General features: G+C 38.3%; 1 protein-coding gene across 2 annotated transcripts in view; it reads left to right on the top strand.

Moving 5' to 3' along the window:
• Positions 1–12,801, top strand: part of KDM2B (lysine demethylase 2B) — a 120,252-nt gene that overhangs the window by 3,234 nt on the left and 104,217 nt on the right. For both annotated transcript variants that reach the window (XM_082491703.1, XM_082491702.1), the window contains exons 3-4: positions 1,643–1,721; positions 8,276–8,322. In XM_082491703.1, coding sequence (XP_082347829.1) covers positions 1,643–1,721; positions 8,276–8,322 — 126 coding nt within the window. The remainder of the gene's footprint in view (positions 1–1,642; positions 1,722–8,275; positions 8,323–12,801) is intronic.

Here is a 12,801-nt window from a genome sequence, read left to right as displayed (position 1 = left end):
GCTACTTGTTCTCTAGTCTGCAAGGCTATGTATCTGCCTCTGCTTCTCCCACCGATACTATTCTTGATGTTTGTTGACTTTCTGTCTTGGATGAGAGTGTCCTTAAAAACATCTCTGTGGTTTATTTATTTGCTTACGTAAAGCCAGAACAATTTTAACTGGAATACCGATGAGAAATTAAGATTTCTTCAGTACAGAAATATTTGTTTGGTAGCTTTAGTTAATGAGAGTATTCATTACACTTATTTTGACACTAGTAGCAATAAAGTTTCTGTAATTTTAATGTTTTTGTAAATGGGTAATTACTATGCTCTGATTTGGTAACTTTAAGTAGGAATATTATATCCCTACTTGTCATAATTACTAACTGAATACAGCAAGGAAAAAGTTGTAAAAATAGAGGGAAATACATCTGCAGGCATGGGCGCTTAGTCTCACTTCCCCCTATTTCTTGTGGTATGGGGTTTTATAGCAGAGAAGCAGCACCAATATAAGCTCAAGTCTGAGGTTCTCATGGTCTCCCAGGCAGCACATACAGTGCTGGCGGAATCTCAGAGAAGTTAACCTACTTGTCTGTACCTGAATATAATACATGCAGCGTATGGTGTATTTGGCAGCTTGTGGGGTATTTTGTAGTGCTGAAGAGTCGAACAATGTTTTCCAGTTTAAGGTAGCATATGGATGCTATACAAAATTGGCTTTTTCCTGTAAGAAAGGGGGAATAGCAGAACCATTGAAAGAGTACATGGCCACTGCAGGAATTCCTCTTCTCTCTGTGGCAGAAGGCTCCAAATGGAGTGTGGGGTTTTGTAGGCACGGCTCACCCAAATCGCTGCCTTGTAACTTTCTCTCTAATCCCCAAATCACTGCTATTGTATCAGACCATTGCATAAAGAAATCCCCAGGAAAGGCCAGTTCTGTGTAATCCTCAGAGAGCAGCAACAAGGCAATACTGGTCAGTGTTAACATAACAAACTCACGTTTAATTTTCCGTTTGCTTGTGTGTTTGCTTGTGACTCCCCCCAAAAAAACATTCATTTTTTTCCTGTCTTCCTAAGTGCCAGAAGCTGTATAAGATTTCTGTCTATCAGCTCCTGCACTTACGTTTCTGATTAATTAACATGTTGAAAGTAACAGAAACCCTCACATAAAAAGAAAATGATGTGTTCACAGAATCAGGGCTTTCAGCTATACTCGGATAATGCTCACAAGAAAACATGTTTTTTCCAAAGTAGAAATGTATAGATTAAAATGTATAAACTTAAACATACAATTTTACATTTGCCCCAAAAGTACTAGGCTAATTTGCAGTAATTTAGTTAGGATTATCTTTTAACTGTTAATTTGGTATTTCATTACAGCCTGGGTGTTTCAACCCAGACCTTAATTGACAAACTCTGACTGGATTCTATTTTACGTGCATCAGTGAACAGGAAAAATAGAGAGCAGCTGGGAGAGCATTGTCTGTCATTTGGTTTCCGGTTTGGACCTAAAATATGCATTCTCTTTATATTTTTCTTTAGGTGATAGTGGAGTTCTTTGGGGAAAGGGGAAATGGGGAGCGTTTTGAGAAAACTTAATGTGAGGTGCCAATGCCATTGTAATTGATAGTGGATTTTTTTTTTATTCATTGTTCAAACAGATTTTACTTTTGAGTATGTGCAAAGAGAAGCTCTCAGAGTTCCCCTTATCTTCAGAAATAAGGATGGACTGGGAATTAAGTAAGTTACAACCAAATCTTCATGATTAATAAATGCTTTTATAAAATAACCATTATGCTTTCCACTTGTATGTGATATTTCCTTTTAATGATCTCAAAATGTATTGCAATTAGTAAGACTGTCAGCACCCTTGAGAAGAAGAATGATTATTTTCCACTTATAAACAAGCAGATAATGAGGTCTATAAAAGTTAAGTGCATACTGCATGGTTTTACACAATCAAAAGTAAGATAGTGGTGAAAGTTAGGAATAAAATTAAAAGGTTCTGGCTTCCAATGCATGCTGTCTTGACAGAACAACCTCCTTTCAGTTTTTGACTTCTCAATTGTTTTGTGGGTTACAGGTGGAATGTCTAATGATGCCTGTCGTTTTCCATTATAATTGTATCTCTTCAGAATGTTATCGCTTTGTAAATATTTAATAATGTCTAGTTAAAACGTGCTATTATTACAGTCTTTTTGAGGTTGCATTTTGCTAATATCCAGTCATAAAGGATTTGGTATTTTAATAAGTGAATTCTTCAAGTTTCTTTGTAAAAGTGGCTCTGTCTAAAAGAGAAATATTAAAATTATATACTTTATCAGCCACATAATCCATAGTTTAGATAAATGTTCCGTGATACTTCTGGATATTAGGACTGTGTAACTGATTATATCTGAAAGATGGAAAATTAATTTTGTGAAAGCACAGTGCTCAATTTCAGCTGGAACACCTCAAAATTTAGGGAACTGAGGAGTCCCAATTATTTAATTAAAAAGAATCAAGCCACCCCAGTATAACTTAAGGAGAAAAAGAGAGAAAATAGTGTTTGGGGTATTCGACAAGCGTATGTCCTTTTACTATAAGAGCAAATAGGAGCTGCTGTGATACTTCTCGTGATAAAATAGTTTTATATGTTGAACTCTGAACAAGAAGGGCTTAACAGGTACTCAGTAGTAATCACAGTAATGTTTATTTTGTTGTACCATTATGTTGTACTGGAATATTTTTTTTTTTGGTTGTTAAGCCCAGCTATTTCTCTAGGCTGCACAGTCTAGTTTCCTGTTAAAAAGTAATGCAAACACTAAGATACCATCTTTTTGTTTGTTTGTTTGTGCAAAGCCTTTCCTAGATTGTATCCTAATTTTCTGAAGAAAACGTACATGTATTCTGTAATGTTCTAGAAGATAGGTAGAAAACCTAGCTATTAAGTGGGAAAGGCTGGTCACTTCTAAGAGTTTGTAAACAGTTTTATGCTTCTATTTGGTGTCATAGAAGAATAACCTAATTTTTCTGTTGTATTATTTGAGAGAAGGTGTAGTCAGGTGGAAAGCATTGGTCCTTAAAGTTTGTGCAGAAGAGGGGATACAAAAGCACCTGTTTTGATATTCCTGAAGTCTACAACCTTCCACGTAACATTCACATGAAAACCTGAGAGGCAGCCAGATCTTCCCTCCCATGCATGAGGAAGTTCAAAATTCCCCATAGTAAAAGAAGAAAGCTGAGGAAATCTATCAGCTCCAACTGTGCCAGTGGTACCTGTTCAGCTAGTGCACCACCGTCGGAGAAATGCAGAAGTGAGAGCTTCAGATCTTCATCCACAAATGATAGCGCATTATCAGAGATGAGTAATGAGTTCTGCAGCCTGGGACCAGTGTGTTTCCTCTGGCTACGTGTAGCAGACAGCGGTGTTTCCAGAACTCAGGCTGCTGATGTGCTGTAGATGTTGGACAAGATCCTTCACAAAGATACATTACTTCTTGGTGTCTGTAACCACAAGATGTAATATCTTTTTCTTTTTAATAGCTCATTATTCGAGATTCTGCAATGAGGCACTTTCACCTCAGACATTTCAACATTCAAACCTCAGCTTGCCTATCATCATTGGTTTCCTTATTGTTCCTGTGCCCAAAATCTGGAGAGCTGCCACCTGGCACTCCCCTCCACTTTTGCTTAGCTGTGTGCTTTCGCTGAAGCTTCCTAGCAGGATACTGCCACTTTGGAGAGTGGACTTTGGTCTTTGTTGATACAGGGCTTCAGAGATTCCTCAAGCTCATGGGATCATGTAAAGAGTGCAACCTGGTTTTTTGTGTCATGTGTTGGATAGTTTTTCTTCAAGATATGTTGGTTTTAGATGCATTTGCAGTCATCCTTCCTATTCCTCTTCCTGAAAGTCACCAGTAATTTTTTGTTAAGACCTTGAAGAAGGGAAGGCTTTGGCCGTGTACCTGTCCCTTCTGTGGTTATACGCCATGTGTACAGACAGGCCAAGTTCTAGATGTACTTCTGTATTTTCCCGACGCAAAAAAAAAGACCTGGCCTCAAATGCTTATGTGTATGCACACATACACAGCGTGAATCCACGTATAGATAACCATGCCTCAAAGAAGACCATTGAAAATAAAGTACTTTTCTTTATAAGCATTATCAAAGCAGTCAAATAAATAGCAATTTTTGAACATGCATCTGAAGTGAAGAAGTCACAGGACCAAATGCTGCATGCCTTCATTTTCAGTTGGAGTTCTGTGGTTCTGGCAGTTAGGATAATGCATCTTTTGAATTCTGGATTGGATTGCGAAGACGTGGAAGAGGCTTAGATGCTAATGCACAGCAAGAGTTTTGGAGTGACTTGTCTGACTCTCTGTCACACACTAATGCTTTGGATAGTGGAGGGGAAATGTGTTTCAGTTTGCTGTGGTGAGCTTAAAATAGTCTCGGCAGCCAGGCTGGACTAGCCAGCTCTTCAGTTTCCTACTGACTGCAGTATCATTCTAACACTGTTCTGATATCTTTCCTCATTTCTACTACTGTTTCCTTTTCTCCCTTTTGTGAACCATCCTCATGTTTTGTGCAACTTCTTCTTCTATTTATCTAGCTGGAATTCACTGCCAGAGAAAAAGAGGGTAAAAATAAGAGGGTAAAAATAGTGAAGCTTCTTTTTTTTTTTTTTAAGGATATTTTTGATGAATTAGTACGCTGACAAAAGTAAAAGCAAATTTAATCTGATATGTGAGTTTTGGATGGTTCCTGCATGGAATCAGTTGAATTCTGCATTTCACAGAGTGCATTGGTTTTATATTTCCATTCTCTTCTGAATTGTTGAATACTAGCTGCTCGGGGGGATTAAAATACTGGAATTTGTAGATCAGTAATCTCTTATAGGACATGCAACATTCTAATATTTTTTATTTAAATGAGCATGACTTATTAGTTTGAAATGATGTGGTAAAGAAATTGTACACACTTGAGCATAAATGTCACTAGAGTGAGAGAAGGTTGGAAACATGATTTATGTGTATTTTAAATGACAGAAGTGAAATGCATGAGCAAACTTTCCTATTTGGCACTCTGCAGGATAACATGATTTAATTTTATTTACATTTCCACTCCTTACATGTATCTATCAACAGTAGCTGGCATACAATATATGAGTTTTGTGGATGTGTAGACACATAAATGCTGTGCTTTGCATTCCAGCAAGATCAATGTAGCATTGACACCTGCCTAACCGATCTGAAATGTTCAGGACCTTTAGTCTCATCATCCTGACATTTACTGCTTGAAACAATGAGTATCATAGTCTGCTGTCTTCCATCACTAGAGCAAGACTGGACAGTTTGCCTTTGGATCCGAGTCATTTGCTGATGAAACTCGGGAACCTTACGTTCCATTTCAGGCTCTGGAGGAAATTATGCTTTACTGGGTCTGTTGTGGCACTACTGTCTTGTCCAGAGAAGGCAGTGTGTGTGATGATATGGTAGATTAGGTGATCTGCATATATGTAGGGTGACTTTTGAGATACAGTGGTCTATAAAATACATGATATAAGATGATTTTTAGACTTCTGACATTTTGAATAACTGATGATACATGCTTCTGGTTTTGTTTGCTATTAAGCAGTCAGCTTGCATGTCTGTGCCTGGCAGATGTACAGAGCGTAGCTGAACAGTTTGGTTACTGTGCTTGGAGGTACTCCGAAATGGCAAGGAATGAGATGAATGAGGAAAAATTATTGTAATGAAACTTTGAAAATTGCTTTTCTGTATATTTCTTACCATCGTGAGCTGCTACTTTTCTGTCTAGAAGCAGGAAAGTCCACCTGTGATCTCTTAGCAGAAGAGGAGTTGTTTTCTTTGGACAGTTGTTTGGCTGTTTCCAGGATTGTAACTTGGAGAGAGAATGCTGGTTGGAGAGATGTTGTCTCTTTTATCGGAACAGCGGTCATCTTGCATTGTATTGTGGTTGATCAGATACATATGCTAGCCAGAGCTCATCCTCCTCAGGACCTGAATTGGAGACTTCTCTAGCAAATCTTTAAACATTTACTAAAAGGCAAGTTTACACCAGTGCGCACTAAGGTGTTTGCATTTCTTTTGTTTGAGGCAACATGATCTGTATATAACAGAATGCTGAAAATCTCAAAAGTAGTCATATTTTGGTGTTAAGTCAAGTCACCCTGCTATACTATTATTCACCTATTTTTTATGAGATATGAAATCTTTGGAAGAATTCATAGTGTTCTGGATTCATAGCATTCTGGATTTATATGCAGAAAAACAAATGAAGCAACAGTTACTGATTAGTATAGGACTGGTGACATTCAAGAAAACTTTTTTTTTTGCCGTCATGATGCCGTAGCAAACCAGCCCTAATTGGTAAGAGTGAGTGTGGCAGTTATGATGTGTGGGGCTGGAGACGAAGAAGTACAGTCATTTACAGTGTCAGCAGCCAGTAGAGTGGATTTAAATTAAACCTGGACCTCCCAAAGCAACCCAGATACAAAATGGGTTCTTGTACTTGAAACTTGCTTTGTTCAAGCCTGAAATTCTTCCCTTGGTGTGCTCTTTCTCTAATGTATGATACGTCTTGAGATTGCAGTGATATGCCAGGTGTGCTCTCCAAAGAAATAAACAGGCAATTTTATTGTTATGGAGGATTGTATTCCTCCAGTTTGAATAATGTTTATCATCGGCAGCTGCTGGAGCTCTCAGAAAGACTGGAGTTGTTTGTATGCATCTGGGTTAGGGTTGTTACCTAGCTTGGTTGTTGATTTTTATTTTGATTTATACAAATGTGAAAAAAGATTGCCCATCTAATTGTTCTATGTGCCCGATAAAATACAGGCAAGCTGTGGCATTTGAAGACATGCCTTGCATCTTCTCATTGTCCACAAGTAGTTCCTCCTTCCCCTACTTCTGACTTTCTAGTGCTTGGATAAAAAGATGCGCTCTGAATGAACCCTGAAGGTCAGCAGATTCAGGGTGTTTCATTCCAGCGAGGGAGTGAATTCCAAAGCTGTGGGGCCCTCACAGCTAAATGCAAAGATGTGAGGGTTGGCAGAGAACTAACAAAAGATATTGTCCAGCCTCCACATCCCACCAGAGGAAGGTGATAAGGGTAAAAGAAAGTGGACAAATAGAATTTGGCAAATAGCTCTTAAGATATGTGCATGAGAGTAAATGCATTTTTTTCACGTTACCTTTCAGTGTTTTCTTAATAGTAAAAACTATTGCTCTAAAAGTTTGCCTATAGGCTGAATAGTTCTGATTTCAAACTGGATTATGTCCAAAGTTCTTTAAGACCAGAAGCATGTTGCTTATCTTCCACCCATGGCAACACAAGAGGGACAGAGCATCTAGCTGGCAGTTCCCACTGAGCTCTTTTTCATTACAATTCCTTAGTCAGTTTTTGTAGGATGTGAAGTGTGAAATACTGTCATTAAAATGAAGTCAATCAACTTAAAAACCCCACTATTGTTTTTGTTTTCTTTTTCCATCCAGTCTATATGTTGCAGAATTTTACTCTCCTGACATGTAAATCTCACTCACTTGATGTACTAGGCTATTGTCTAGTTACATTAAACCCTAAAACATTGCCTGTGTTAGAAGTGATCTTATAAATGTATTGCTATCGGTGAACCAATTATGCTGCTATTTAATTTAGCCCTGAATTAGCCTGAATCGAATTGATCAACAACTTCCCTACCCACCAAATACAGTCAGGTTGTCTTCTCCCAGACATGGAGGTTTGGAGGAATAGTCATTAAAACAAAACCACTTTAATTCATTATTTTTTTATATTTTATTTCCAAGCAGTGAATCCAACCTATGATGATGTGACTTTGAACAAATTGGCTTACTGCTCTATGCCTCCGTTTGTATCCACTGGCAAATGCGATAATGCTCACCTCGGGGAATATACGTGAGGCACCACCAGTTGCAAACCATTGTGGGTTGCTTAGCAGGACCAAGCTATAAAGGTTTAGGATTTTACCGAAATCACTCCCAACCCCTTCCCTTCGCTCCCACTCCAGTGCTAGAGAGTGCTTGAAAAGACACCTCTTCTCCTCTTTCATTACGAGTAGGGAAACTTTTGTACGCTTGCCAATGCAAAGATGTTATGTATGTCATTAAAACTCGCACTGTCCGCACTTAAAAGAGAGGCCTTGCTTGATTCCACCTACTGCATTACGGACAAAGAGCACTATACATTTTATTTCTTTTTTATTATGGTAACGAAAGTGTACCCATACTTATCTTGATGGTATTTAACGTTGCTTTCTTTGCTAATTATAGAATGCCTGACCCGGATTTCACCGTCAGAGATGTGAAGCTATTAGTGGGTAAGTTATTTTGAATGCACTGGATTAACTCTATACAGAACAGAATTGCTTTGAAATACTTGTTCAGTTGTGTTTGTAGACATTTGTGATAACTCTCAGAATCCGGGAGAAGGCACAGAGAAGCAATTTGTAAATTAAAAAGGCTGGGAGAACCCTAATTAGTAGTCGTGCTGACCAGACTCTGATCTCATGCTGGATAATTGGCCATTGGAAAGAGAGTGAATGCTTTTGCTCTTAACAGGTGTCCTATATACACTTTTGTGATCCTGGAAAGCAGCAGCTCTATTGCTCGAGTTCCTATTTTTTTTTCAATCTGTTGTAGTGCATCTGTTCGTAAAAGGTATGATTGGAGCCATATTACCTTTTGCCTGTGCTTTCCCCACAGTCTTTATCAGTGTCAGGCCAGGTCAGTGCTTTGAGGAAAGGTTGCTAAGAGAGACTGAGCACAAAGCTTTCCAAGCTGCCTGTCTTTTTGATAAGACACAAACCAGAGAATCGGTGGCTGTAATCATCAAATGTTTCCTAGCGATTTTTGCAAAAAAATTTTTTTTTCTTAACTCCAAGAAAAGCTACATTTTGAGTAGGAGATTATTCTGTACGTTTCTTTGAAATCTGCTTTTACTGAAGATGGATGTGTTATTTATCGTTTATCTGAAATTGTTACTGAATAGTGATACTGCACTCTATGAAGTCGTTGCTGTGGAGCTAGCAGAGCTTTGGATGTGTTAGCTGCAGTCCTTCACAGAGACGTTTAACTGCATTCTTGCTATTTAGTATTTACTGGGTTTATTTATCTGTGTTGTGGAAGGAGTTAATCTTTTAAATTAGCCCAATTGCTGTATGTTGAAAGAAGATTTTTTGAAAATTACTCTTGAGTTTAATAATCAATAAGAATATCAAGTCTGGAAAAGGTGTAGTTAAAAAAAAAAAAAAGGAGAGGAACTTGTGCCTCATTTCTGCACACTTGGGGTTATCTGTGAGAGAGGGGTTATCTCTGGTAACCTTCCTTCACAAACAAAACTTGGCAATGTTGCTTAATTTATGACCATTTATAAGTTCTGGGGGAAAAAAGCCCCAAATCAGTTTGACAGAAAATGTTAGTGAAGTGATGTGGGAAGTGGTATTTGGTAGCATTTCTGTTGGTCAATCTGCAGTCAAATTAGGAAATAATGTGAGGGTATTTGGAAGTCCTAAATTTTACAGATTTTTAAATACCGGCATGTGCACATTTGTAGCTATGAATACCTCTTTTCTTTCCTGCAGAGGACCCTCGTGCATAAACCATGTCATTATCTGGACCCTGTTTGCAATTTTCTGTGAATTTGTTCCATAGATGATAAACTGCTGTTTCTGTCTCTGAAACTACTGAAGTTAAGGGTCTGACTTTGAGATGTTTTGGAACAGCGTAGTGTTGCATAACAACATTGTTTTTCCTGTATAACAGTCAAAGTGTGGGAGTTGCATTTCCTCAAGATTGATGTCCCTTGAAGTATGAAGGGGGTGGAGATTCCTGTGTACATGGCCAGTAAAGCCGGAGGATATTTATAAATAAAATTAGATCTATAAAACAATGGAGCAGAAATAACAATCGTAATTAACTTTGAGATTAACTTTAATGTAAAAGTGTGTCGTTTCTCACAGCTGGTCCAGCAATCCGTGTATATGCTGTAGGCCAGATACTGCACGTCATGGGTCTTTTTTTATCGTGTTTGGACAAACTCCCTTTGGAGTCGTTGTACTGAACGTGTAATTTGGTAAAGAACATTGTCACCTGCTGTCTTTTTTTACTACAGTTGATGACTTCTGGCATCACAGGTGGAAACTTTGACTCAAAAGATCTAAAATATTTGGGAAATGGATTGTTAAGTTATACCTGAAAAATCATGGTTCTTATGGCAAATCGTTTCTGTCACTGTGGAATTTGTGCTGTATCTAACAGCCACATTGACACTGAGAGCACATGGGGGCAATTCCTGTCTCCATGCCAAATTTCTAATTTATCGACTAATGACTTCAGGAAGCACCGGTGAGCAATTTTCCTATTGCATGTCATCACTGATAATTTTTTCTAGTTTTAGCTTAATCTATATGTTACACTCACAGTCTAATGTTCAAAGAATGTAGATGAAAATTCTGGTTTTATTAGTATCTCCTGTGATTGTCACTGCATTCTTGAGCAGACTCCTCAGATCTTGTCTGACTCTCCAGGTATCTATCTGCCTTTCTGAAGCACAGTGTTTTCAAAACTTACTCAACGTCTTGCTGAACCTGGGAGGGGAATGATGTTTTGCGAATGTGAAATGGAATCATCATAACTCGCTGCATCTGAATGTGTGTGGGAGTTGATAGAGAGAGAACATAGCTTGAAAAATGTAGTGTTCTGTGTAAACTTGTTTTTTGTTTAAGTGCTCATCATTATAGTATGCTGGTGCTATTTAAACCTAGCATTTGTTCTCTTTTCTTCAAATCAGGGGAAACACATTTGTTATAGAACATTTTAAAGAGGTGGTGTTGTTTTTTTCCAAAGTATGTAAACTCCATAACATAAGTTACGGAGCCTTTGGTCTCAAATTATTCTGAAATCTTACTTTCTGTTTCTAACGTGATTGTTGTATCATTTTCATGTTTGGGTAACTATAAGTGACAAGGAAATAATGACAATTGGTAGCCTAGCTTTTTTAATTTCCCTTTGAAGACTGTAGTCTGTGGCAATAATAAGGAAGAAAAAAAAGGTGGGGTTTTTTGACTGTTGTTTGTGCTTACTTGGGCTTAGGTGTCTATTTTATTTTAGTATTTTGCCAGACTTCCAAAGAAACATTGCCTTTGCTTGTTGGATTTTTTGTTTTGTTTTCATTGTTTAAAAATGCAGATACCAGCTGTAATTTAGTTTGTTAATGTTTATGACCTGCACATGTCTGTGGATGAAACACTCTTCCCCATACAGTTGCTTTACTTTAGAGAACAAACACTTTAAACTGCACAGTTGGAAAATGGTTATAACGAGACTCCTACCTCCATACAAAAGATATCCTGGATAATTTTTAAACCCAAGACAGTAGATTAATTTCAGCAGTTGGAATTTGTCTGATCTCTGAAATGGCTGTGAGCCAAGAGTACAAATGAGAAGAGGAGAGGAATTACTGGCCTGCTTAGGAACTGGAGACAACTCTTGAAAGAAAAAAACCCCTCTGTTGTAATTTAATAACTAGTAAGTTTTGTAATTTCATTGTCTAAGGTAGATTTGATTGTTAATTCAGAAGGACACAATGTCACTGTCATCTCTTCGTAAGTTGATTTAAAATTTGATTTAGAGGGTCATTGGCCCTCTTAACGTCTTCTTAAACATCTGCCACATCTGCACTAAAAGTTTGACAAGTGTTATTTCTTCAGGCTCCTTATTTTTCACTCTTGGCATGCAATGCTGGTGTATTGGTGGTGTTAGTATATGAATATGGACTACTTAAAAACCAAGTGCATAGCAGTAGCTAGTAAGTATTGGGGCTAGGTTTTATTCCAAAACTTTTTGTCTTTAGATTTGCATGGTATCTTGGTTTACGACTTTTTTTCTTTCTTTAGTGTTCCCCTACTCCCTTTTTTTAAGGGCTCCCAGAAGTTCAGAGAACTTATCCCCATTGTCCATTTATTTTTCTCTCTAACTAGAGTCAGTCTTCCAGCCAGCAAATAGTGCATCGCAAGGATGCTCCCAGCCAGGGCTACTGGTGGGACTCTCAGACACTGTTCTTTTTCCCTGGCTGCTAGTCATGCAAATGTAAGTCACAAAGCTCTCTAGAAACTCTCTAGAAACTCTCCAGAAGTTTTATTTTTTACAAAAAAAAAGGGGAGGGGATAAAAAAAGGGTGAAGTTAGCTGGTGAACTGATTATGGGGAGTAACAGGTATGTGAAGTGGTAAGTGCTGGGACAGCACACTAGCTATTATGATTTTTTCCTCAGACCGTGTGCTTCTGAGTGACTTACTGCTCATGCCCAGAAGAGGCAGCTATACAGAATAATTATGTTTTCCAGGCTTCTTGTGTTGCCTTCTTCCACCAACAGTGCTTCTGGGCCACAGCGTGAACAGGTGTCTGTCATAGATGGGTGGAAAAGAAAAAGCGTGTTTTCCCATATATGTCTGATTGAATCTTCAAAAATACTTACCTGTGTGAATGCTTTATGCTAATTGCACTGAACAACAAATGAAATACACTTGCCAAGGTTAGCCTAGGACTGTGCAAGGAGAAAGGTGACTGCCTTGCTCAGCAAGCTGTTTGAAAGCCAGGGCTTCTGTGGTCATTATTGACCGTCTCTGCTGATGGTCAGTACTGACATTGCTACTCCTGAATACCTGAAAGGGGCCTACAGGAGAGCTGAGGAAGGACCTTTTACTAGGGCATGTAGTGATAGGACGAGGGGGAATGACTTTAATCTAGAAAAGGGCAGGTTTAGATTAAACGTCAGGAAGAAATTTTTCACTGTGAGGG

This window comes from Vanellus vanellus (assembly GCF_965231255.1).
Source record: "Vanellus vanellus genome assembly, chromosome: 16".
Lineage (NCBI taxonomy): Eukaryota > Metazoa > Chordata > Aves > Charadriiformes > Charadriidae > Vanellus > Vanellus vanellus.
The sequence above is the reverse complement of the archived record's forward strand: the minus strand, read 5'-3'. Positions and strand labels throughout refer to the sequence as shown.